The sequence below is a fragment of the Vulpes vulpes genome, chromosome 7, assembly GCF_048418805.1.
Source record: "Vulpes vulpes isolate BD-2025 chromosome 7, VulVul3, whole genome shotgun sequence".
Taxonomy (NCBI): domain Eukaryota; kingdom Metazoa; phylum Chordata; class Mammalia; order Carnivora; family Canidae; genus Vulpes; species Vulpes vulpes.
The window spans coordinates 3,750,441-3,776,089 of NC_132786.1; the positions used below are offsets into that span (position 1 = coordinate 3,750,441).

The 25,649-nt window shown below is 36.9% G+C and overlaps 1 protein-coding gene across 1 annotated transcript in view; it reads right to left on the reverse strand.

Moving 5' to 3' along the window:
* The window catches only part of CNTNAP2 (contactin associated protein 2), a 1,945,511-nt gene that overhangs the window by 1,305,149 nt on the left and 614,713 nt on the right, over positions 1 to 25,649 (reverse strand). The window contains exon 3 of the mRNA XM_072762802.1: positions 14,509 to 14,702. Coding sequence (XP_072618903.1) covers positions 14,509 to 14,702 — 194 coding nt within the window. The remainder of the gene's footprint in view (positions 1 to 14,508; positions 14,703 to 25,649) is intronic.

Here is a 25,649-nt window from a genome sequence, read left to right on the forward strand (position 1 = left end):
TGTGTGTGCGTGTGTGTGTGTGTGTTTCTTGTACGCCACCACCTCCTGTCCATGTAGGCACCTACCCTAGTTGGCTGCTCTCTCATTGCCCCTCACATGGCACCCGCATTTACTGCTCCTGTAGTCATTTCTTTTTCCCTAATTTTATTACATCAAATCTCTAACTTCCTCAGTATATCAGCAGTTAATGAGAAAGAGACAATTAAACACGCTGGTATAGATTTCAGTGACTGCTATAAGAGTGATACGTTTATGTGCTCTCACAAGGCGTCTGGTTTTGAAAGAAAACCTTGTTAAAACAACAACAAAATTAATGTGTTTCCAATACTGGATTTTCAGGAAATTAAAAAAAATAATAATTCCTTTTTTGAAACAATTTCAACCTTACAAGAGAGTGACAAGAATAGTCAGGGACACTGTAATGCCTTTTATTCTTTGTTTAAAAAAAGAATTTATTTATTTATTTAGTTAGTTAGTTACTTACTTACTTAACCTGCATATGTGCCAGTGAAGTGAGGGGGGAAGGCAGAGGGAGAGAGAGAATCGAAAGCCGACTCCACACTGAGTGCAGAGCGAGATGTGGAGCCCAATCTCAAGACTCTGAGATTATGACTCTGAGATCATGACTTGAGTTGGTATCAAGACCCCAACACTCAACCAACTGAGCCACCCAGATGCCCTTGTGTTTTCTTATACTTTATTCAGATTTCCCAGTTTTGCTCTGCGTTGTGTGCTTTATCTTTCCTTTTCTCTCTCCCTCTCCCTACACGCACACACACACACACACACACACTTTCTTCTCAACTACCCTAGAATAAGCTACATATCATGTCCATTTACTGCTGAATATTTTACTTCACATTTTCTCAAAATAAGGACATATATCAACAAGTGTACAGTTACCAATTTCAGGAAATTTAACATTTATACATCTAATCAACCTTCTTCATCCCAATTTGTCCACTGACCCAATAATATTTTTATAGCATTTTTTTTTCTCACTAGGATAGGATCTAGGCTAGGATTACATAATTCATATTGATGTCATTTTTTTTCTTTAAAGATATTTATTTATTTATTTATTTATTTATTTATTTATTTGAGAGAGGGAATGGGGAGGGGAGGGAGGGAGAGAGAGTGAGAGCACGTGAGCAGGGGTAGGGGCAGAGGGAGAAGGAGAAGCAGATTCCTCATTGAGCAGGAAGAAGCCTGGTACAGGGCTTGATCCCAGGACCCTGAGATATATACATCTCAGACTGTTAAATGGGCCTAGACTGTTTAGTCTAGCTCAGCTCACACTTTAAATGGGTCTAGAAAAAAGACATTCCAGTAGCAACAAATACACCTAGTGCGGATTGTTTTCCTCCATTCCCCATCGATTTATTACTTCCTTCATAATGTGAACCATGGCTCCCAACATCATCACCATATTTACTCGTCTGTTCAATTTAGAATATATTGAAGTATTTCTAGAACTGCTTCAATCATATACACAGACTTTCTCATTTATTACGCACAAGTCAGCACATAGTAGGGGCTCTTTGTGCTACTTAACAATATATCCAGAAAATCCACTCCAGATCAACAACACAGAGGTAGCTCTCGGTTTTCTTTACAGTTGTGATGTGTCCGTCTTATAGAGGTAGCCTCATTTATTCAACCAATCTCCCTTTAGCTGGTCAAAGGGGTGCTTTCCAGTGTCCTGTCATTAGAAATAGTGCTTCTGGGATCTCTGGGTGGTGCAGCGGTTTGGCGCTTGCCTTTGGCCCAGGGCGCGATCCTGGAGACCTGGGATCGAATCCCACATCAGTCTCCCGGTGCATGGAGCCTGCTTCTCCCTCTGCCTGTGTCTCTGCCTCTCTCTCTCTGTGACTATCATAAATAAATAAAAATAAAAAAAATTAGAAATAGTGCTTCTGTGAATAACTTTGTGTATGTGTGTTTTCAAGTCATTGGAGCTGTATCTACAGGTGAGCTGGTTGTGCTGAAGAGTAAATGCATTTATAGCTATTATGTGACCTCTCTATAGTTTTTTTTTTCCCATTTCTGGGTTTCCTTCATTTTAATTGGAGAGATAATTTACACATGGAAACTTTCTCTGTGATTGTTAACACCTGTCATACATAGATGGCAATTATAATAGTGAACTAAATTTAGTAACATATGCATTCATCCTGCAAGTGGAACAGGTGAAAAACAAACCAGGAGTAGCTATATATTGGCTTAATTGTGGTCCCTACGAACACTAGCTGTACACAGTGATGCATGTTTTATATGAGCTCACCTCTGTGCAAGCATCCCTGTGCAAGCCAGGGGCAATGAGAGCCAGGCATGATGTCTCTCTAGAAACACTCTCTTCATTGGCAAGTAAGAGATTGTGATATCACAGGTATCCATGTGTTAAGTGTGAATGACATAAAGACAAATAATCCCTTATATGTTGCAGGTAGGCTTTTAAGGCCCTTTGCCAACTCTCTTGGTTATTTATTCTTTTTTGTCTGGCCCACTGGTTTCTCCCTGCAATTGTTTCTGGTATTAGAGAGCAATTCTGATAATAGCTCCTAGCTTCCTTCAGTTCCTACTCTCCCAGAGCTAGACCTTGATTTCAAGTCTGATTATGTTATCTTCTCAAACTTACTGTTGAGTTTTAAGGTAAAGTGCACATCAATATATGGCTTGACAAATTTCCACGAGTGTAACAAGCACCTAACCTAAGAAACAATGATCAATACCCCCAAAGCATTCCTTGGTGGGGAACTTCCAGCCACCACCCTCCTACAAAGGAAGCTGTGACCCAGATTTCTTACAGCATAGCTTTCCCTGTTTTTGCCTTTTGCACAAGTGGTCACATAGAATATATAATATATTCTTCTGTGTTATACATCTTCAAGTTTGCATGGACTTCACAAATAATACTGCTCTCCTGACATTCAGCCTTTGAGATAAGAGACCTCTCTACACTTTGGCCAGATTGTCTTCACTGACCCAGGGCCCAGCTCACATTCAAGTTTTCAATATATGTATGCATTTGATATTACGATCCTCTTCACATTTCACTTCACATCCCCAAGCTGCGCCCAGGTCTGAAGGGAGAGGAAGCTTTGCTGCCTTAGTCAATACCCCCAGCCTCCCTCTTACCTTCTTGTTGTGGCAATTTCTGCTCTATTCTCTCTCCTGTGGAAATCTTGAGCTTCTCATGTGTTCCCAAAAATACCATTTGGACCCTTTAACTTCTTTCAGTAGATGTAGGTATGTGCAATATTTGTCAGTATCTATTAGGTACTTATAAACTAAGAAAATAAACAATGTTTGTGAAATGTACACCTAATTATATACTATTATTCTAATGTCCAAATCTCATAAACTCAGTCAAACGTTGACAAATATTTACCAACCACATTCGTTGTGCAAACCTCTGAACACCCTGGTGAGACCCAACATTTAACAAGACAAATAAACCTCTCAGAGAGCATACATACGATCACCTAGGATTATATCTTCTTAAATACAGCATGATAGTAAGAATAAAGACTATGGAGATGTGAGAATCAAGACCAAACTTGGTCCCTCACCCTTCAGGACCTTGTTACAGTATTTGACACAGAAAATACTCACCAGGTAAGTACTCAGTGAATGGTAGGTGGTTAGTATTAGCAGTGGTGCTTGATCTTAGTCAAAATGTTCAACACCTGGGCATTTCAGCTGAATCCAGTGAAAGATACATTTGATTCTATTAATTATCCACAGACTTCATATAATTTAGGAGGAGATTAAGAGTTATTTTGTAGTACAGGTTGAGGATGGGTATGGATCTGTGTGTGTCTGTTTTATTTCATTATCACTTACCCTCATTCCAAACATAAAACTGTCTTAAGAATTCATTTGGTCTTTAGGGCAGCCTGGGTGGCTCAGCAGTTTAGTGCTGCCTTCAGCTGAGGGTGTGGTCCTGTAGACCCAGGATCGAGTCCCACATCAGGCTCCCTGCATGGAGCCTGCTTCTCCCTCTGCCTGTGTCTCTGTCCTTCTCTCTCTTTCATGAATAAATAAATAAAATATTTTTTTAAAAATAATTTATTTGGTCTTTGACTTTAAACTTAAAAATAGACAGCATTGACATAACTGCTTATTTTAAGTAAAGGTAAAATGTAGCACTTCTGTCTATTACTATTCAAGGAATAAAACTGTCAAATTATAGGTATTTAAACATACACTGACCTCCCTACATAGGAAGTCATGCAGACAAACCTAGTGTAAATATCTTCTAGTATTGCAATCATTAAATCCTTTCAAAGGAAAGGACTTCTGTATTTTTTTCGGTTCTGTTATCAAATACTTGTTTGTACCAGGTTGAATGTAAACAGCCTGAATGAATTTATGATAAATTCAGTCTTTTTCTGTCGCTTCAGGCCATCTCACACAGCTCTATTTTCCACTTTGCATACTGTAGCAAAACTGAGAAATACACCAACAGGACACTCACCAGTGAGAACAGAATGAACAACTGTGATTGCTGATTGCCTAAGATGAACAGTACCTCTGCACTGGGCAACTCAGGTTGCATATCTGAGATCTGGGGGTGGGGTGGGGGTGTGTTTCTTAACCTTCTCTGAAGAATACTATGAGGGCAACTCGTGAAACCTTCTGTTTTCGAATAGAGACTATTATAATCCAAATGAAATGAGCAATTATTTCTCAAGATTCCATTGGGGAATGGTGTTTTATCTTTGGTAGAGTTCTTTTTTTTTCCTGATAGGAAAAATGTCAATAATTGTTTAGAATACACGTTTTCTAGAATCTGGTTTTTAATAAATAAGGAATTAAATGATGTCTGTAGTCCAAATGGCATTTATGGTGTTTAGTTCAGAATAAAGTGCTAGGTGAGCTTGGAAACACAGACACTTTTAAAAGGAAAACATCTTTTCATGGGGCAGGGTGAGGGGATGGTTCATTCTATTTTCATGGTTTTTAAAAGCGTCTTTGGCTCATTTGCCAACCAGGGGAGAAGAATTCTGAAAATGTTTCTTCCAAGTTTTGTTTGTAAACAATTGAATGCAGAGAATCATATAATGACTCAGCGAACAATCTCTCATGGTTTAATTCAGGCATATTCCCTAAATCCATGAGGACAGATCTATAACTCCTCTCAGAAGCCGTTGTTTCTTATAAGACAATTCCCTATTCTTTATAACCATACGCAACACTATTAGTCCTGCAGTGGTAGAAAATAGGTTTTAATTGCATAACCTTATAAAGTGCTTCCTAAAAGTTAGGTTTTAAGGGTTGAATTGAATCACTCTAAAATTTCTATGTTGAAGATTACCCAGCCCCACCTCCCTCAGAACCTCAGAATGTTCTTATTTGAAAATAAGGTCATTGCATCTATAAGTAATTAAGGTGAGGTCATCACCGGGGGATTAGGCCCTTAATCCAATATGACTGGCAACCTTACAAAAAGAATGGTATGGTGTATATGATATGCCATTATACACATGTTTAGCACATTACAATTAAAATGTGGTGGTCAGCAAGTTTCTTGCTCACCGTGAGAGAAATTGCTGATGTGAGCCATGGTGATGAAGAGTATGGTGGTGAAGATGTCTTTAGTTTAGCCCACGATTCCAGTCCTAGCTCTACTGTTCACGGAAATCATGTGCTCCAGGGAGTGTGCTACCTTTTCTACTCCTTAACTTTTCCATGTATAGGGTGGGCTTAATAATAACAATAATCTATGTCATCACATTTAAGTTGTTTGGAGATTGAATTAGATACAGCATATCAAATACCAAACGACCCCTCAACAAATGCAACAAATGCAAAAGGCCTCAACAAAGGCCTTTACTATTTATTAATTGGTGCAGGTAGCTTTCTAGACTTCTCTGCTAAATCACAGGACAGTTTTTGTAGACTTCACTACAGCTGCATCTTAATATGAAGATAAACCATTCAAATAGCAATAACAGTAGACCCACTGTCTCATTAAAATACATCAGTGAAATTCATGGGAGAAACACAGATGTTTATCTCAAATAATCTTTTCATTTGGAAGCATGATAGAAATTTTCTAGAAGTAGAAGTCTATACTTTACTCCTGCCCTACACTCCTGAAAAGTCACTGACGGTAACTGAGTAAACCGTTCAGACAGCCTATCAACATGACATCTTTTTTTGCCAGCATGATAATACAGTCTATAATTAAGCTAGTTTATTCAGGCAATCCAAATTTATTTGCCAAGACGTTTTAACATTCTATTAGATCTTTCTCAAAGTCGACATTGACTAAATTAGTTCCTCGGAAAAATTGGCCATACAAGTGACAAACAAATTGGCCATACAAGTGACAGATACCTTCACAGTCATCAGAGGCACATGTATACTGAGAGCTGCCCAAGTTGACCAGGCTTTACATACAGTTATTGTCCGCATAATTAGATTTCAATATTTTTGAGGATAGGCCTATCGACTACTCACTTAAGGTCTTTAAGCCACATTTAATATAGTGTTGTATAGTGATTAAAGATTATAGTAACAATAATACTGATAATTAGGAGGAGGTGAAATGAGAGGAAGATAAGAAGATGAGCCTATATTTATGGTGCACTGTTCCAAGCAATTGGATTAATTTATCTAAGTCTCAGAAAAACCCATAAGTTAGATACTCTTCTATGCTTAGTAGCTAAGGCAACTAAGGCCTATAAAAGGTTGATTAAAATGGTTAAATATTCACTATTACTAAGTGCTGGAGCAGATTATATAAAGCCCAGCTCTAGAGCCCATGCTCTCTTATTCTATCAATCTTGTGTATACAATCAAATTGTTTTCATTTAGTCAAAATAAGCAAGTGGTCATTATAATAACGATGCTTCTTGACACATCAAAAATAGGTATTTGGATCCCTATTGAGTACTGGGGTCAGTATAATGGGATTTGCAGGTCAAAATTTAAGTAATATCATATCTCTTAGCTTCAGCCCATTTATCTCCAGAATGGGGTACTTCAGTTCAATTGTACACTCTGAAGCGTCTATTATGTGCTTGGCAGTGTGAACTCTGTATTATGAGCATTACAGAGAGGTGCCCGAGAAGACAGTGATGCTCTCTCAAAGTTGGATATTTACATGATATAATTTAAAGATTACTGGTCTAATCCTTAAGATTTTTGAATTTTATCTTTTTTTTTTAAGATTTTTGAATTTTAAAGAAAGCTTAGATTTTTATTTGTTTGTAATAAGGAAATTGAGAAAGACATGATTATGTAGAGTGTTTCACTATCCATTCCTACCTGTTTCAGTAGAAGACTCATCTGCTTCTCTTCTATACATCACCAGTTTCCTACCTACTTAGCCAACAATACTTAGGAACTCAAGAAGCCTTTGTTGACCATGACCCTCAACCACTCTGAATGAGGCATTTGTGTGTGTGTGTGTGTGTGTGTGTGTGTGTGTGTGTGTGTTTCTAGAACAACCTGTGCAAATCTTTTTCCATTAGGGCACATGTAGTCATAAAATAAAATTATAAATTTATATGCTTAGCACAACTGCTAGGTTTTTCACCCCTAGAAGGTTGTGACTGTGTTTAGTTTATCTCTGACTCCCAATAAGTAGTAGGTGTTCAGTAAGTGACTTTTCACCAAAGCTTATGTTCTCATAGTAAGTCTGCTTGCAGTTTGCAGTGCAAATTCTACTTCTAAATCTGCCTTCTGGTTGGAAGACCCTGGGGCTAATTCTAATCCTTCCTCACCAGGAGCTCCTCAAATATGAAAAACAACACACTCTTTCTTTAACATGTATATGAATCACCTGTGGATATTGTTAAGCTGTATATTCTGATTTTAAAGACAGGAGGTGGGCCCCTGAGATTCTGCATTTCTAATTATGTCCCAGATGATGCTGTTGCTGCTGATCCAAGACATACTTTGGGAAGCTGGCATTCAGAGTGGTGTCTCATTCTCCCCGGCTTTCCACTTTCATGGCCTAGCAGTATAATCTGTTTTAGCTAATACTTACCAGCCTGTTTTGTAGTCTCCTTATCATACTCTTTTGAGTTACCCCAAGAAGATATGGAAGACTGTAGACAGTTATTTTCCTTGATTTCCAGAGTTAATAAAAGTGAATTTATCAAACTAAGTCTAAGGAAAGCATTGTAGTTATATTTCCACTGAAAGTTTAATTAAAAAAATGTTATCTGAAAGAACTGCCTAGGAGCACCTGAGTGGTTCAGTGGGTTAAGCATCTACCTTCGGCTCAGGTCAGGATCCCAGGGCCCTGGGATCAATCCATGGCTGGCTCCCTACTCAGTAGGGAGTCTGCTTCTCCCTCTCCCTTTGCCCTCCCCGCCCCGGCTCGTGCTGTCTCACACACATACTCTCTCTCACTCTCTCTCTCAAGTAAATAAATAAATAAAATCTAAAAAAAAAAAAGAACCACCCAGACACAGTTTTGTACTGCGATGCATACATTCCATGTGACAATTAATAGGATCATGATCCAAATGGCATAAATTAAATTAGCATTCTCAATTATACTTAAAAATGAGTTATTAGTCATTTCAGGCTGAGAAGCACAGATGTAAAACAATGCACATGCCAATATGTTAATTCAGAAAAGCTGTTATATAGTGAAAGTAACAGGCTATTTTGAATTTTCAAGGACAGATCCAATCTAATATTATAGCAATGCATCTGCAAGTCACAGATTTATATAATGCAATAATAATTGAGTGGTTAATATGTGCCAGGCATTGTCCTAAACTCTTCACATGGATTATTAATTTAATACCTATAATCTCTATTGAGGTGAAGGAAGTAAGTAGTGTTATTAGCTGCATTTTACAGGCAAGGAGATTTAAAGACAGAAAGGTTAAGAAATCTTTCAAAGTTGTACAGATGTCTCTGAAAGGTGGCCCAAATTCTAGAGCACACCAGTGAGCTGCTATTTTCACTGCCTCTCAGGGTCATGGAGCCATACAACAGCATGCTTTATGATGGTCTGCTTTCCCCCATAGAGACATACTGCTATTCCTCTAACACTTACTAAGTTCCTGCTTGAACAGAATAGAGACATTCCTCTTAAGTGATATTATTCATTATTATTATCCAAAATATTAGCAGGTACCTATCTATCTACACTTTATATAAATTTGTATTCATCTGGACTCATTTAGCCTCATGTCGCCTAAAGACAAACCCTGGTATAATAAGAAAAGTATTAGTATCTCCATTATTTGTGTCCAGAGCAAAATAAAACACTTGGTGATATCATTAAGCCTAATGAGAACACTTCCTCTTTCAGATTAGTCTTCAAGCAATCAGATATACTTATAAAAATTCATAACCAATGACTATATATATCCTATTTTAACTAATATATGGAAAATACACTACACTGTAAAGAATAACATACTGTTGGAAGAAGCCAGATCATATAAGATTATATCATCTTCCTTTACCTAACAGTGTATGCCACTATTATTAATACCATCTTACTTTTATCTTCCAGATTTTTACATTCCATTTTTATTTTTATGAAAAATGCATAATCACATTGGCTAAATGCATAATCACATTGGCTAGAATGGTTTTTACATATGTGTATATGTGTAGAATATTGAATGGCTACAAATTGACACAGGACAAAATCCTATGACCTCTTAAAATGAAAATCTCACAATACAAATGTGCATTTAGAAAGGTGATCAAAATTCACTACTAGAGGCATTAGAGTATATGCAAAAGGATCTGGAATATCCACTCAACTTATTAAAATTCATGAGACTTTAAAAATATCACCCAGCCTAAGAGGGGTGTAAACAGAAAAATGTATTTCACAGAAATAAGAAGCTTATTCTAAATTCACCCGGGAAATTATTTGTTTTCCATACAAGTCCTAGAGATGTTTATCCCATTTATACAAGGGTCATTTTAGAAAGTGTTTAATGCAGGTTATTCTGATGTGTCTTATTTCTCAATAAGTTATCCATAAAATTATTTTGAATGTACCTGCCTAGTCCTTTCCCCAAATAAGTGGTTGCAGCCACAATGCATTTGCATACACAAACAAATAAGAGAAACTCCCATCTATTGGAGAAAAATATCGCATTAGTGTCGTAAGCGAAGAAAGGGATATTATCATCTGATGAAAGACACATGACCAAGCAAGAAGGATGGTTATCTTCCTTAGTTTCAAAGGCAGGAAAAAATTCTAGATTTGTTCGAAAGAATCTAAGTATACTATTGAACTGTGAAATAGTTATGTTTTACATTTATAACTGGAACAGATTTGGAAGTGATTTGGAAAATTAGTGCAACCACTACAACAAATGGTTGAAAAGTTGGGACAGAATAATCTATTCATTTTTAAACAATCTCCCCTTGCATGGCTCATTGGACACATGGCCATCATTATGGTAACAAATAATTTGTTACAAGCACCGCAAAGGCTCTTGGCATAGAGCTAGATCTCCCAGCCATGCTTTACAAGCCAGCCTGCACTGCACTGCCTACCAATGGCCATTCCATTTGTCAACTGAAAGATATGCCAAAGGTTTGTCCACAATTCTTATTCCCATTTTAGGTCATGTTTCCTTTGCCTAAAACAGTCTCAGATATTTTAAAACATGTTAAGAGTAAACTGAGGTAGAATGTATCTGGAAAGGGTAGAGGGGGACTAAACTACCTGAAGATTATTATTATAGACTATTCTCATGGAAAAGAAATACTACACAAGTTTTGTATATAAACTAGAATGCTGCTAGTTTTGTAGAATGCTTTTATACAGGCAATTGAGAACATACATGTTTCTAAATCTTCATAGTTCACAAAATGTCTTTACTTACATAGGCTCATGTAAATCTCCTAAGAGGCATTATTCCCATTTTCCAGATAGGAATTGGAGGCACAGAGTGACCTCTCTAAGTTTATAAACCACACATATGAACCCAGATACTTGAGTTCAAGCTTTTAGAATACATATCTTGGCTTCCACTTACTGAACTTCTGGTTATATGCTAATCTACAAAGATGTTTTAGGAACTTTTATTATTTAGATATGAATTAGTAAGATATTTGGTTAAAAAGGAGGTCGAGAATACATATTCAAGCTATTGATTTGATGTTCAGAAAAACATGTAATCATGTAATGTAATAATTATAATAATAATGTAATAATAATGTAATGCATTAACCTGCTATCATTTGTTTTCCAGCTTTTGCACAGGTTTCAAATTAGTAAGAAGCAATGATGATTTCTGTGTGTGTATGTATGTGGAAAAAAGCGTGTAAGAGACTCGTGTTTTTAATATATCTAGCAAATTAATATTCTTTTCAATATTTCTTAGAAAATATGAACTGATAATCCTATATTCTTGATAAATATGTAAGGATGTAACTTAAATACCATAAACATGTCTGTTCTGTGTGATTCTCCATCTAATACATTCAGTGGTTACCGATCCCAGTATGATAACTGCTCACTATTAATGAAAGGGATAAAAATTGCTTTAAAAAGTAATTAGGAATATATAAGCATTTGCTTATCATGTAATAAAAAAAATTTAAAGGAAGAAGAAGATATACATTTACATTACAGGTAAATTTAAGTTTAAAGCATGACTGGGAGATCTAATTTTAAATTTATGGTATGTTACTATCCTGCAAAACAATAATGGTATGTAAAGGAGGCATTCACTGTTAATATTTCAACTGCCTATTTTGGCTCCAAACATCTGCATTCAAAAACCAGTAATTGAATTTCCCAAGCAAAGCTAAATGCAGCCTCATAGCAAAAATCTGCTGGAATTTCTTATTTAATGTAATGCTGAATGGACTTTTGATAAGAAATGCTCATACGGAATACTTTCTCCCTGTCCTAAGGATTATACTTAGGAAGCCAGAAAACACCTCAAGAGCAGTATGCTAATTTGATTTTGTAGACTATGTAAATGCATGATTTTTCAGGGGGTGGGCAATTTTACCAATCTGCACAGATTTTTCTGGTACATTAGAAAGAAAATTCTGAATAGAAGGAAATGGCATTGTGGATAAAGTATAAAGAATTCTATTATGCCACGTATTATCAGTAGGAACTGAGAAGGTTTGACTAGTTAAGCACGTTTAGCAACTCATATCTTTGAGTATGAAATATTCAAATAAACCATTCTTGAGGACTATTTCCAAGAGCCATTATCATTTCACAGTCAGATTCCAAAGTCAGATTAATGACTTTAAAATCCTGTTAAATTGTCAAAATTTCTCATTAACATGCCTTGTTCTTCACTTATTTTTAACATAGTACTCAATAGTCATAAAATAATTCATATTCTCCATATGCACATTTAATAACAATATTATCAATAAAATTAGTTATGATGTCCATCCCTCCTATAATTACAGAAAAGAGTAACAATTCGCCTTTGTTAAAACCAATACTGAAGTATTTGAATTTACATTGCTTTTCATTCTTCTCAGATAATCATTTTTCCACGCATTTGGATGGATAGGGAAAACACTTGTTAACTGTATCAACTTAAAAATTTTTGACTGTCTGGAATTTCCCATGGCATGGAGGGTTGTCCATCAAACAGCTATCCAAATCTATGTCAGAAATCTCTCTTTTAAAAAAGATCTTACTAATTTTTTATTTGACAGAAAAAGAGAGAGAGAGCACACAAGTGGTGGGAGGGGCAGAGGGAGAGGAAGAAGCAGACTCCCTGCTGAGCAAGACTCCATCCTAGAATCCTGGCATCACAACCTGAGTCAAAGGCAGATGCTTAACCAACTGAGCCACCCAGGCACCCCCAGAAATCGTTTTTATTTAAATGTAATATATATAACATTAAGTAGTATTTAGATTAAAAGAAAATTTAATATTTAATTACATTTTTTCATAATCTTATGTCTGAAGTGTATTTTTTGGTCAAGATTTGTAAATGCTAAACTTCAATCACTTAGTGCATGTTAAGACATAATGAGCTCTAAAGTACTCAAGAATTTTTAGAAAACAATGAGTTTCATTTCTTTTAGAATACATCAAGCCAAGGAACTATTTTTTCACATTAACAAGGATTAAACCATTTCTGTCATAGGTTATTAAAGGAATGTAATCATTATGTTGTAGGCTCATTGGCACTTAAAAAAACACTTCACAGTATGTAGTTTGTGCCTCAAACTTGTTTTGATTTCTGAAATTTCATAATTGGCTCACTATAGTTTCTTCTAGAAATAATCACTCATCACATACTTATTTTTAATGAAAAATATAGGATATGAAAGGAAGAAACAAAAGGAACACCAGAATGGCAGAGAACAGTAGAAAATACACTCTTCACACCATGAGAAAAGCCTGAGAGCCCTGAAGCCTACCTTCACTGTGTGTGATTACTTCCACTGGGTGGCCTGTCTCTCCCACTGAACCCCTGGTATTTTATGTTAACCCAAAGAGTCCAAGTCACCTCAGAAAATTTGAACTTTCTTAGTTCTTTGAACTTATGTCTCTATATTTTTTTTTCAGGATGAGCTATCCCTAATTGCTAAGTATCTGAAAAGCAAAATAAAGGCCAAATGCCTCTGTGTTGTTGTTCTTTGTGTGTGTGTTTTGTGTGTGTGTGTGTGTGTGTGTGTGTGTGTGTGTGTGTTTAAGATTTTATTTATTTACTCATGAGGAACAGAAAAACATGGAGGAGCAGGCTCCATGCAGGGAGCCTGATGTGGGACTCGACCCCGGGTTTCCAGGATCACGCCCTGGGCCAAAGGCAGCGCTAAACCACTGAGCCACCCGGCTGCCCACCTCTGTGTTTTACCAGCTATCTGTATTACAATTTAGTGCATTATGATAGGAGAGATTTGACACTCTCAATCATAGAATTAAAACTTTACAGAAACAGAAAATGTGAAAGATGGTTTGTTGTCTGGTTTATAGCCCTCAAATCATATCACCAATATGCTAATCCGATTTTAAGTCAGAATCCACAGAGAGGGACACCTGGGTGGATCAGAGGTTAAGTGTCTGCCTTTGGCTCAGGGCATGATCCTGGAGTCCTGGGATCGAGTCCCTCATCGGGCTCCCTACATGGGGCCTGCTTCTGCCTCTGCCTGTGTCTCTGCCTCTCTCTCTGTGTCTCTCATGAATAAATAAATAAAATCTTTCAAAAAAATAAAGAATCCACATAGAGTTGGAAAATAATGAATGTTTCACTGGAAGAATTTGTGCCCTGAGTCCTAATTGTCTACTCAAAGTTGGTTGGTCTGTTTGATCAGTCTCTTTGTCTCTGCTAAATTTTGAGGGAGGTCTTTTCTAATTTTCTAATATCTGTTTATATCTCATAATAAACTTCTTCCATGCACACTTTACCTATAGGCCAAAAGCCAATCTAAAATATGGTTTCCTGTGTTGGCTGTACATTAGGATGACCTAGGAAACTTTAAAATCCCGATGCCTAGGCTGCCCCATAGACCAACTAAACCAAATCTTTGGAGGTGGGACCAAGAGAGCCATATATTTTTCTGACAATGACTCACCCAGATGTTCCCATCCTGATGATAGGGTTTCCAATTTCTCCCAGTGTCACTGTACAGCATGCGGTACTGAGTCACCCAGTCTGAGCTGCTGTATCTTCCTTGGGTTGCAATGGCACTGATCTGCTTCCGATTGCCAAAGTCAACCTGAAGCCATTGATAATGGTCACTGTCGGATGGAGACCATCCCCCAGCACCTGAAAAAGGTCACAGCAAGAGAGGAAAATGGATATTTAGAGTTGAAGTTCTATAATTGACAATGTATTATTCTACATCTTTTAATTGGCCTTAGCAGTACAACATTCTACAGATATATTATGGGGTGTCCTTTATAGATGCCATTGGGACTTCAACTAATATTCTTCCAGCTGGGTAACATTGATACTCTAACCTCTTTATGGTGTAATTATGTGCTCATTTTCTCCTGAGCAAATGTCTTCATAATTCCTCAATTAGATCTTATTAGTACATGTCAAAGTCTAATTGGCTGAGGGTTGATCAATTTAGCATGAATTCTTCAACTAAAAATCACTAGGAAAAAAATGTAACAATCCACTAATTCCTCATGTGAGGTTTTATGTCTGAGTAGATTATAAGTGAAACAAAAAGCAATTACATACAACTCTAAACTCTCTTTTGCTTTAAAAAGTTCAGAGCTCAGAATCCTAGCAATTCTTGAGATGAGGCCTAATCTTACAGTATGCCCCATGCTCATGAGAACTAAGGTATATAGTACTCAGGTAATGTGTTTGCTAACACTTAAGAGATATACAACCCATGCCTCTTGATAACCACATTTCTAGGAAAATAATTTCAGTTACTAAATGAAGTATAACTTCTTTTGGTAATATAAAAATTGTTAAATAAAAATGCAAAAATATTTTGAGAAAAGTAACACTCATATAGAACAAAATACTCTTAGTTTATAGCACTATATAGAATAACTATGATTAAAAGTAAACATATTACAGAAAATGTGGCATGATGTTTAGTGCTAAGGGGCAAGATAATTTTTTGAATGAGTTTTGCTACTAATGGGAGTGAATGGTAGAAAAGTATTCAATAAATTATCCAAACATCAATATATATGCAGCACTTTGCAAATTAAATACTTAAAAGTGACAATAAAATAATTGATTTTATGAGGACTATGATAAGTCATTTTATAAATCATCACAGATATATCATTCATTAAGTGACGTTTACATGGTTTATTTCTGCTTTCAACTATGATAGAATATCTCTCCTGCCATAAAAAAAAATCACAAAATTACAAAATATATAAAGTTACCCTTTATAGGGATTAGACAACAGACAATACAGGATTCCTGAACCACAAGAGAAGATAAACAAATGAGGTGACCACTGACAGATGCCTAACTTTTTGCCTGTTTCACTTTCTGGATTATGTGGCATGTAGAAGAGCATCCCAAACAGTACAACAGTGTCATGGAGATGGAGACATATCAAAACCAAAGCTCTGGAGGAAGCTGGAGTTTGCAGGACAAAGTACCAGGGAAGGGGCAGCTATAAAGAGAAAGACCTCTGGAAATCTGCATGGGATAACCAATGAGCCTTGGGAGTTCAAACTCTGTATGAATAGTAACCTGTGTATTTGCAGACCAAGGCTCCACAAGACAAGGTTAAAGGCCTTTATGAAATGAAAAACAACCAAAGGAAGCACAAGGCTGGAAGTTGTTTAACTTCACACTAGAGAAGATTGAGAGGAGTTGTTGAACAAGGTTAGGCATTCAGCAGACATCTCAGAAAAATTAGAATAATTTAATCCTAAAACAAGGGCTACTCTGGGCACATCTGAATAAAGATTGGTAACAAGTCTGAAAAAAAAAGATCAATCTGACCTACAAATAGATTAACTACTTGCTCAGACAAAACTCAACACTTCATTAAGGGATGCCATGAAAGTTCAGAAGATCAACAACAAAGCATCCATAATGTCTAGTATAATTTTTAAAAAATACTAGACATTTGAGAGAGCAAGAAAAAATAACTTAAACAAGAGAAAAGTCAATCAATAGAAATGGATTGTAAATAACAGAGTTGATGAAATTAGCTAACCATGACTTTAAAACTGAGCTTATAAATTAATTATATTCTTTGAAATAAAATATATAAATGTTGAAGGAATGATATATTAAGGAAGAAAAGATACAACCAAAGAGAACAAAATGGAAGTTTTGTTCTATATATGGTTGGGGTTGGGGGTGAGAGGGAGAGGGAGAGGAGAACCTTAAGCAGGCTCCACACTAGGCATGGAGCCTGATACAGGGCCCAATCCCACAACCCTGAGATCATGATCTGAGGCGAAATCAAGAGCTGGACACTTAAACAACTGAGCTGCCCAGGTGTCCCTCTGTACTATTTTTATACCTGAAATAAAACTTGCACTGGATGGATTTAGCTGCAGATTAGAAAGTGAGAAGACATTAGTGTACTTGAATACAGGGCCATATAAACCATTCAAATGGAAGCTCAGAGGGTATAAAATGTTTAAAAATGAACAGTGCAGGGGATCCCTGGGTGGCTCAGTGGTTTAGCACCTGCCTTCGGCCCAGGGCATGATCCTGGAATCCTGGGATCGAGTCCTACATCAGGCTCCCTGCATGGAGCCTGTTTCTCTATCTGTGTCTCTGCCTCTCTCTCTCCCATAAATAAAGTCTTTTTAAAAAATGAACAGTGCTTCAGTAGACTGCAGGATAATATTAAGTGTCCCAACAATTATGCAAGCAGAGAACTAAAAGCAGAGAAGGTAGACATTGGGGGGAGACAAAAATACATTTAAAAAATATTTTATTTATTTACTTTAGAGAAAGAGAGCTCACAGTGGGGGTGGAACAGAGAGGGATGGGCAGAGGGAGAGAGAGAAAATCCTAAGCAGATTCTCCACTGAGCTAGGAGCCCAATGTTGAGATGGGTCCCAAGACCAGGAGATTGTGACCTGAGCTGAAACCAAGAGTCAGATTCTCCACTTACTGAGCCACCTAGCTGCCCCCCTTTTTTTTAAGTGGGCTTCATGCCCAGTGTGGATCCTAATACAGGACTTGAACTCCCAACCCTGAGATCAAGACCTGATCTGAGATCAAGGGCCAGACATTTAACCCACTGAACAACCCAAGCACCTCTAAAAAGTACATTTGAAGAAAGAGTAGTTGAAAATAGTAAACCTGATATCTTAAGGATTCAGTAACATGTAATCAGGATAAATACAAAGAAAAACACACCAAGTGTCATTACAATCAACTGGTAAAAAATAATGCTAAAGAGAAAAATCTCAAAAATACCCAGAGGGCAATAACAGCTTAGCAAAAAGGATACAAGGCAAAAGACAACAGAATGACATCTGAAATAAGTCAATCAGGGAAGGACAAACATTATATGGTCTCATTCATTTGGGGGATATAAAAAATAGTGAAAGGGAATAAAGGGGAAAGGAGAAAAAATGAGTGGGAAATATCAGAGAGGGAGACAGAACATGAGAGACTCCTAACTCTGGGAAACGAACAAGGGGTGGTGAAAAGGGAGGTGGGCGGGGGGTGGGGATGACTGGTGACGGGCACTGAGGGGGGCACTTGATTGGATGAGCACTGGGTCTTATGCTATATGTTGGCAAATTGAACTCCAATTAAAAATAAAAAAAGTGACATCTGATAGGATGAAAGGAAAGGAAAAAACAAATGTGTCAATCTAAAATTCCATATCCAGCAAATATATCCCTTACACATGAAAGTAACATGATATTTAGGGCAAAAGCTGAGAGAATTTATCTCTAAAAGGTATATACTTTAAGAAATGTAAATTTTTCAGCTTCCAGGAAAATTGACCATATTGAAACTCATTTCTACATGAAGAAATGAATGCTGGTAATGGCAAACATGTCAGTAAATATAAAATATTTGTTCATGTTTCCAAATTTATTTAAAAGATAATTGAGTGTTTAAAACAAAAATAGTAACAATGGGTTAAAGGGTTTTATAACAGATGTCGAAGTAAAACCTACAACTACAATAGCACAAAGGACAGGGGGCAAGGAAAAAAACATTCTGTATTGAGTTCCTTATGTTACTGGGGAATGATACAATATTATTTGAAGGTAGTAACCCTATAATCAAGGATCAGCAAGCTTTTCCTTTTTTATTTTTTTTTATTTTTTATTTTTTATTTTTTATTTTTTATTTTTTTTGCTTTTCCTTTTTTAAAAAAGATTTTACTTATTTATTTATTTATTTGACAGACATAGGGGAAGATGGAGAGAGAGGGAGAGGGAGAGGGGGAGAGAGAGAGAAAGAGACAGAGTGAACAGGATGGGGGAGCTGCAGGCTGAGGAAGGGGAAGAAGCAGGCTCTCCAATGAGCAGGGAGGCAGATGTGGAGTTCAAATACAGGACTCTGAGATCATGACCTGAGCTGAAGGCTGATGCTTAACCAACTGAGCCACCCTGGTGTCCCCAGCAAGCTTTTTCTATAAAGGATTTGATACTAAATATTTTAGGCTTTGCAGGCCATACACCTCTGGTAGAACTACTAGCATCTGACGTTATAGGATGAAGCAGCCACAGACCATGTATAAACAAGGGTGTGACATGTTCCAATAAAAGTGAGAAAGTGTAACTTCTTCAAGTATCAGTATGTCCACTGCAAGCATTACTTCCTGCAGTGGATGCTGTGATGTGCCATTCGGGTCCTCCTGTATGACAGGAGGAATGATTCCCTCAGTTATTTCAATGTTGCCAAAAGATAGTTGTTAGCTCTAATTCCTCTTGAGGAACTTCCTGAGTGAAAAAATAGGCACCATATCCAAGGCCATGCCTCTTCCTGGGGTTGTGCACATGCAATGACTAGTCAACCAGGAGTTTGAAAGGGCAGTCCTCCCACCTTATCTGGGGAAAACTGGCAGGTCATCACGGTCTCTAGAATTGGTGAACCCTCCACGGACTCTATATTGAATGTCAACTTCTCCCTCTGTCTCTTTCCACTTCATCCTATTCCTTTCTATAGGTCTCCATCCCTAATGTACTAAAAAATTCCTACATCTTCTCCATCCTAGAATTTGTATCCTGGGAAATCCAATCTCCAATACCTCCTTGAAATCACTCTTCTGATAATCTGCTCACTAACAATGGGAGTTGTCTCTCTGCTTTTTTTCCCCCTATTGTAGTATTTAATATCCCTATAGTCATCTACCATCCACATGCCTATCTTACCTAGAATTGTGTAGAATGTTAGAGGGGCTGTAGATGAACTACTCATTAAGAGATTATAAAAATACTTTCTTATCTATTAGATACATTGTTCCAAACCTAGAAGAAATTCTATAGTGAACTGTGTAGAAGATACTATCTATGCGTTACCCAAAGCAACAAGGTGATTTGGTCATTGAAGTAAATGTGCAATTATTACAATGAACACATAGGGTAAAATGTGAGTATTGAATTGTTTAGTGGTGAAATTAGAATATTTCTCCTCACTAGTCCTCAAAAAGAATCCCAGTATAAATTTTTTAAGTTACTCATTTTTTGCTGCATTATAACTTTTCAATAAAGAGGTGACTAGCATACAAATACTTATTCCCATTAATCTCCCTACTTTAAAAGGTAGAATTTATTGTCAACTTTAAGGGAAGCAAAATTCCAAAAGAAGGGAAAACAGAAGCTAAAAGTTATTCTTCACTGTGAGATGTGGAGAAAATAGTAATTAACCTCAAGGGGAGGGCAAATGTCAGGCTTTCATGATGAACATGGTGGAAAGATCAATGAAAAGTTTCCTATTTCTCTTTGATCTATAAAGAAGTGTAATTTGGGGAAGTTGATTAGTTTGTTCATTTGGCTTGTGAAATGTGCAGCCCCTATTGATCCAAGGATTAAGGATGATAACTTTTTCATCACAAAAACCTCAGGGAAATGGTATATAAGGGGACAGAAGTGCTCCTCAACATATTGGGAGAGGCTAAGAGGGCAAATGTGTTCTGAATGGATGTTGTGAGAGCTCGATGGAAAAAACTGCAAAGTTGAAGAGAAGGTAGAGGAAGTGGAGATATTGAATAGTCATAAACTCTTGGTTTCTAAGAAGACAACACTAACTCTTTTTTGGAAATAATAGAACAAAAGTATCTGTAGATAAGTAGCAAATTATTAGCATGAATTGAAAGGTGTGTACTTATATAGACCTCTTATCATTTCCTAAACAGGAAGATGCTATTCCCTCCCTCTTTTTCTCTCCCTCTTCTCTTCTACTTCCCTTCATCTCTCTCTCTTTCTCTTTTTTTCCCTCTCTCACATGCATACACTCCGTGTGTGTGTGTGTGTATGTGTGTGTGTGTGTGTATGTGTGTGTGTGTGTGTTAATTATAAAGATACATACTGTTTATATTCTAGTGCCCCAGTCTACTGGGGTTGAGTGATAAATTATAATAGAGAAGCTGGAGAAATGGATAAAACTAGACTTCTAAACTTAGTGAAAGCTTATAATTATGTGGCCCTTTCTGATTTGTAATTTATAAATCAGTACCTCTGAGAGAAAAGAAAAACTTAGTAGGTGGTTCAAGAGAGGGCTTGAAATTTCTTTTCTAGTGATAAATGGCTCCTGCATAAACATCATGCCCAAGTGGGTGGTTGTAATACTACCAGAGATTATAAACCTAGATTCTAATTTAAAAGAAAAAGGGAGAAAATTTTTTTCAATTAAGTATAGAACTACCTTTAATAACTGGTTGAAAAATATGTATCAGATGAAAAGAATAAATTGAAAAGGAGACTTGCAGGCAAGATAATATTATGAGTTCAGGCTTGGAGGCCTCCTTCTGCTCTAAATATATAGTATTTTTAGATAAGATAGATAAAAAGAAAATTGAAAAGACATAGCCAGGATAAAAAATAAGATAAGCATCTCCATGCGCAAGAAATGCAACCAAAATGCAAAGCAATGGACCAAAGCAGAGGCTGACTGGAATCAGGGTCTGGGAAAACACAGAGGCAGCAGGGCACCAGCTCCTGGGGAATATTGATAAAAAGAAGTCTCCCCATGTGTGTCAGGGAAAGGAAGCCTGGGTCAGGCCTGAAAATTAGACTGGCCCAGGACTAATTTGCTTATAAAACAAGACTAAAACAGCTGCTTACTGACTTGGAAATATGGCCCAGATGAGACTGTGCCCAAAGAAGTCAGAAAATGGGGGACATTTGGATGGCGCTCCCTCTCTCTCTCTCTCAAACAAACAAACAAACAATTTTTTTTTTTTTTTAAAAAGGAAGTTAGAAAACAGGTACATATGAGCTCGGCACCACTGACTTGGTGAGTGGACCATGATTCTCTACTAAGACCACCAGACAAAGGCACAAGAACTACCTAGTAGTTCTCTGGACTGCGGATGTGGGATGCTGAATAGAGAAAGTCACAAAACTATAGGGCAGAAAAGGAGGTGAGAGACACAGAGCCAGAAATTTGAAATCACAGGAAAGAAAACAAATGCCACAAAGTCAGCTAACAAAGTCAAAAGTTCATTGGAAATTAATTTCAGATGTAAGAGCCATCAAGGACCAGTGGAAATAAATATGTTTTAGGTTCTCAGAAATATAATGTATCCATTAAAAACAACAGTAATGATCAGGTGCAACAAGAGGAAATAAAGCATTTACAGACAGATACTAAAAAGAGCCAAAAAGTGATCTCAGAAATAAAAAAAAAATGTAGTCATTGACAGGAAAAAGAAAACTTCATCAGAGGAAAATCCAAAAATTACATATTACCTCAGAAAGAATTGGTCAGCTGAAAGGTAATATTGAAGGATTTATACAGAAGTTAATATAGGAAAATACAAAGCAAGTTAGAATTCAAGAACTTCCGCTTTTGACCAAGATGGAGTCATAGGGATTGAATGTACTTTCCCACCTGAAACAATGAAAAAGTAGTCAAAATACAGCAAATGGCAATTTGGAAGACATAAGATGTGAGGCAACCAAGGGCTGGGATCTCTGAGATATGGGACAACATGAAGTGAGTCGTACTTCCTGGCTTCCTATCTTGAGACAAGTCTTCAGTTGAGTAATGATGAACATACATAAAGGCAGAGACCACCCAGAGCTGAGCAAAGAATCACCTGAATGGAGGAAGGTACTTCTTTCCTACAACTTACCATATGATCCCACCATCCCCTCTTAGGTATTTTCTGAGAGAAGATGAAGCACGTGAACATAACAAAGTTCTGTGCATCATGTTATTTTTTAAAAGATTTTATTTATTCATGAGAGACACAGAGGGAGGTAGAGACACAGGCAGAGGGAGAGGCAGGCTCCCATGGGGAGCCTGATGGGGGACTCGATTCCAGGACCCCCAGGATCACGCTCTGAGCCGATGACAGACTCTCAACCAGAGTCACTCAGGCGTCCCTGTGCATGATGTTCTTGGCAGCTTTCCTTGTAATAGCTCAAAGCTGGAAACAACCCACATGCCCATCAATAGATGGATGAACAGAAAACCAAATGGTGTATATCCACATGGCAAAATACGGTTCAGTAATAAAAAGGAATGGACATTGATACACACTACATGGTCAATCTAAAAATAATCTGAAGGGGCCCAGGATAAAAAAAAAAAAAGTGCACCTGCTACAATTCAATTTCTATAAAAATTCTAGGAAATGTAAAGTGATATATAGGAGCAAAAGCAGATCATCAATTGCAGGAGGGAGACAAGGAGGGGGAAAGAAAAGGGTTACAGAGTGACAAAAGTGAACTTCTTGGGGTAATGGATAAATTCATTATCTTGATTGTGTGATGGTTTCATAGGTGTAACATATAAAATCACTGAATTGTATAATTTAAAGAAATGTGCATATTAGTGTGTATCAACGATACATCAATAAATTGTTAAAATTTGTAACACGGAGCATAAAGGTAGAGTTTCAATGATAAGTCTAAAAAGTTCTAGAATAAAACAAATACATGGAATATAAACATTTGAAGAAGTAATCATTGAAATTCTTTCAAAAGAGAAAAAAAAAACATGATTCCATGGATTTAAAAGACCCTAGAACGCTAAAAAACATAGGTAATATAAGAGTATCACGGAAAGTGTAGATGACGTGCAAATGAAAGCTGGTCTAAGATAATAAGACTGATGAAATGCAATATTTAAAACATAAAGTTTAAGCATACAATTGAGAATTATCTCGATTGATAAATAAAAAACTGCATCTGAAGAAGTGCAAAAAATCGCCTATAGTAAGCTCAGATTTTACTTACAGTGGGACAGAAATAGCTAGAAGATGTGGCATATGACCAATTTATAAGAGCTAGAATAGGTTCCAGCTAAGTGGAGATACCTGTTGATTGGAAGCCAGGAAAGAGGGGCATGGCCACTAATTAACATCTGCTGTGAGTTAGAGAAGTGAAAACGGCAATATCATTGTCATTCGTAAAATATGGGAAAATTAATGCCTATATAATGTTAAACAAAATAGTATTAAAATACATTTTGAAACAAAACAGAAAAAAAGAAGTGATTTTGTCAGGCATTATTAGATGACAAGAAGACAGAAAGCCTTGTCTCCCATTTCTAGCTTCTGAAACAAAGACAAGAGACTTCACTTCATCCTGGGAGTAGCAGAACTAATAACTGAGTAGAGGAATTACCTCCTGTGACAAGTTAGGACAGAAGCAGAGAGGCAGAGCTGCTTTAACTTCTGTGAAACATTCAGCTCGTATCCCAAACGACTGGCATTTTTCATAAATGTAACCTAGTGTCTATGAATATTTATCAAAGGAGGTGTCAGAAAAGTAAAGATAGGGCCCCCCAACACATGCACACACACACACACACATTGCAAACAAGGGACTTAGTAAATATAGGGAAAAATAGATAAGAAAGCTCTCCTTCAAAATCTAGCATGTGGGTTATGAGCATTTAGAATAAAAGAAAAATGGAGGGTTGGTAATACTGGAGGTATTGGTGGTTTATAAAGATTTCCTTTAAAAAAAAATTTTACTTAATTTATTCATGAAAGACACACACTCAGAGAGAGAGAGAGAGAGAGAGAGAGGCAGAGACACAGGCAGAGGAAGAGGCAGGCTCCATGCAGGGAGCCCGATGTGGGACTTGATCCCGGGACTCCAGGATCCTGGGCCAAAGACAGGCGCTAAACCACTGAGCCACTCAGGGATTCCCAAGGATTTCCTTTTTGATCACGTTCTTGTTTAAGAGAACACAGCGAATTCCATAGATATGTGTCTAATTTGATTTTAGCAAGGTATTTGGCAATATCTCCGATAAATATAAAAGGGTAAAATGTGGTCCAAAAGATAACGGTTTTGGGAGCATTCAAAATTGGCTAATAATTATGCCCCAAATATGTTGATTAATGACTATGTCAACTTGACGAGAGCTCCTTAATGATGTGCCCCAGGCTTTCATCCTGTATACTGTCATTTTTAATATTTTTATTATCTAAGGCATGGAAGACATGCTTATGAAATTTGTCAATTACATAAATCTGGAAGAGAGACCTAATAGGATAACTAACTGAATTATGATGTAAAATGTTCTTGACTGACTGCAAATCTGAGCTTGTAGCAGCACAATTTGCTTTACTATCAGTAATAAATCAAAACGGCCCTTATGAACAAATGCATTATCAAGTTCACGATTAAGGGGTATAATGCATAGAAATAAATATGCCAATTTAATTCACTTTGTGGAAAACACAGGGTCGAAATGATGGCATCTAACTATAATACTATGTTTTCAGTACTGTGTTCAAAACATTTTTGATATGTTTTTATTAAGGCTTTACATATAAATAGAAAAATGAACCACAAATATTGTATTAGGAATTAGGATTTATCACAAAATGAACACAGCTGTGTAATCACCACACAGATCTATAAAGAAATCATTGCTAGCAACCCACAGGCTCTCATGGTGTCCTTTTCCAAATGTGGTCACCTTTCTCTTCCCCAGCGAATTGCTCCAGAGATTCATCGATGGGGTTGCATTTAGCAGTATACAGTAGGTTGTAGATTGCTCATTTTCTTTCTTGTCTAATATTACACCGTATAATCTACTTCTATTCATGTATCCTTCTAGTGTTAAACATGGATATTTCCAGAGTCAAATTATTATGATATAATATTATGA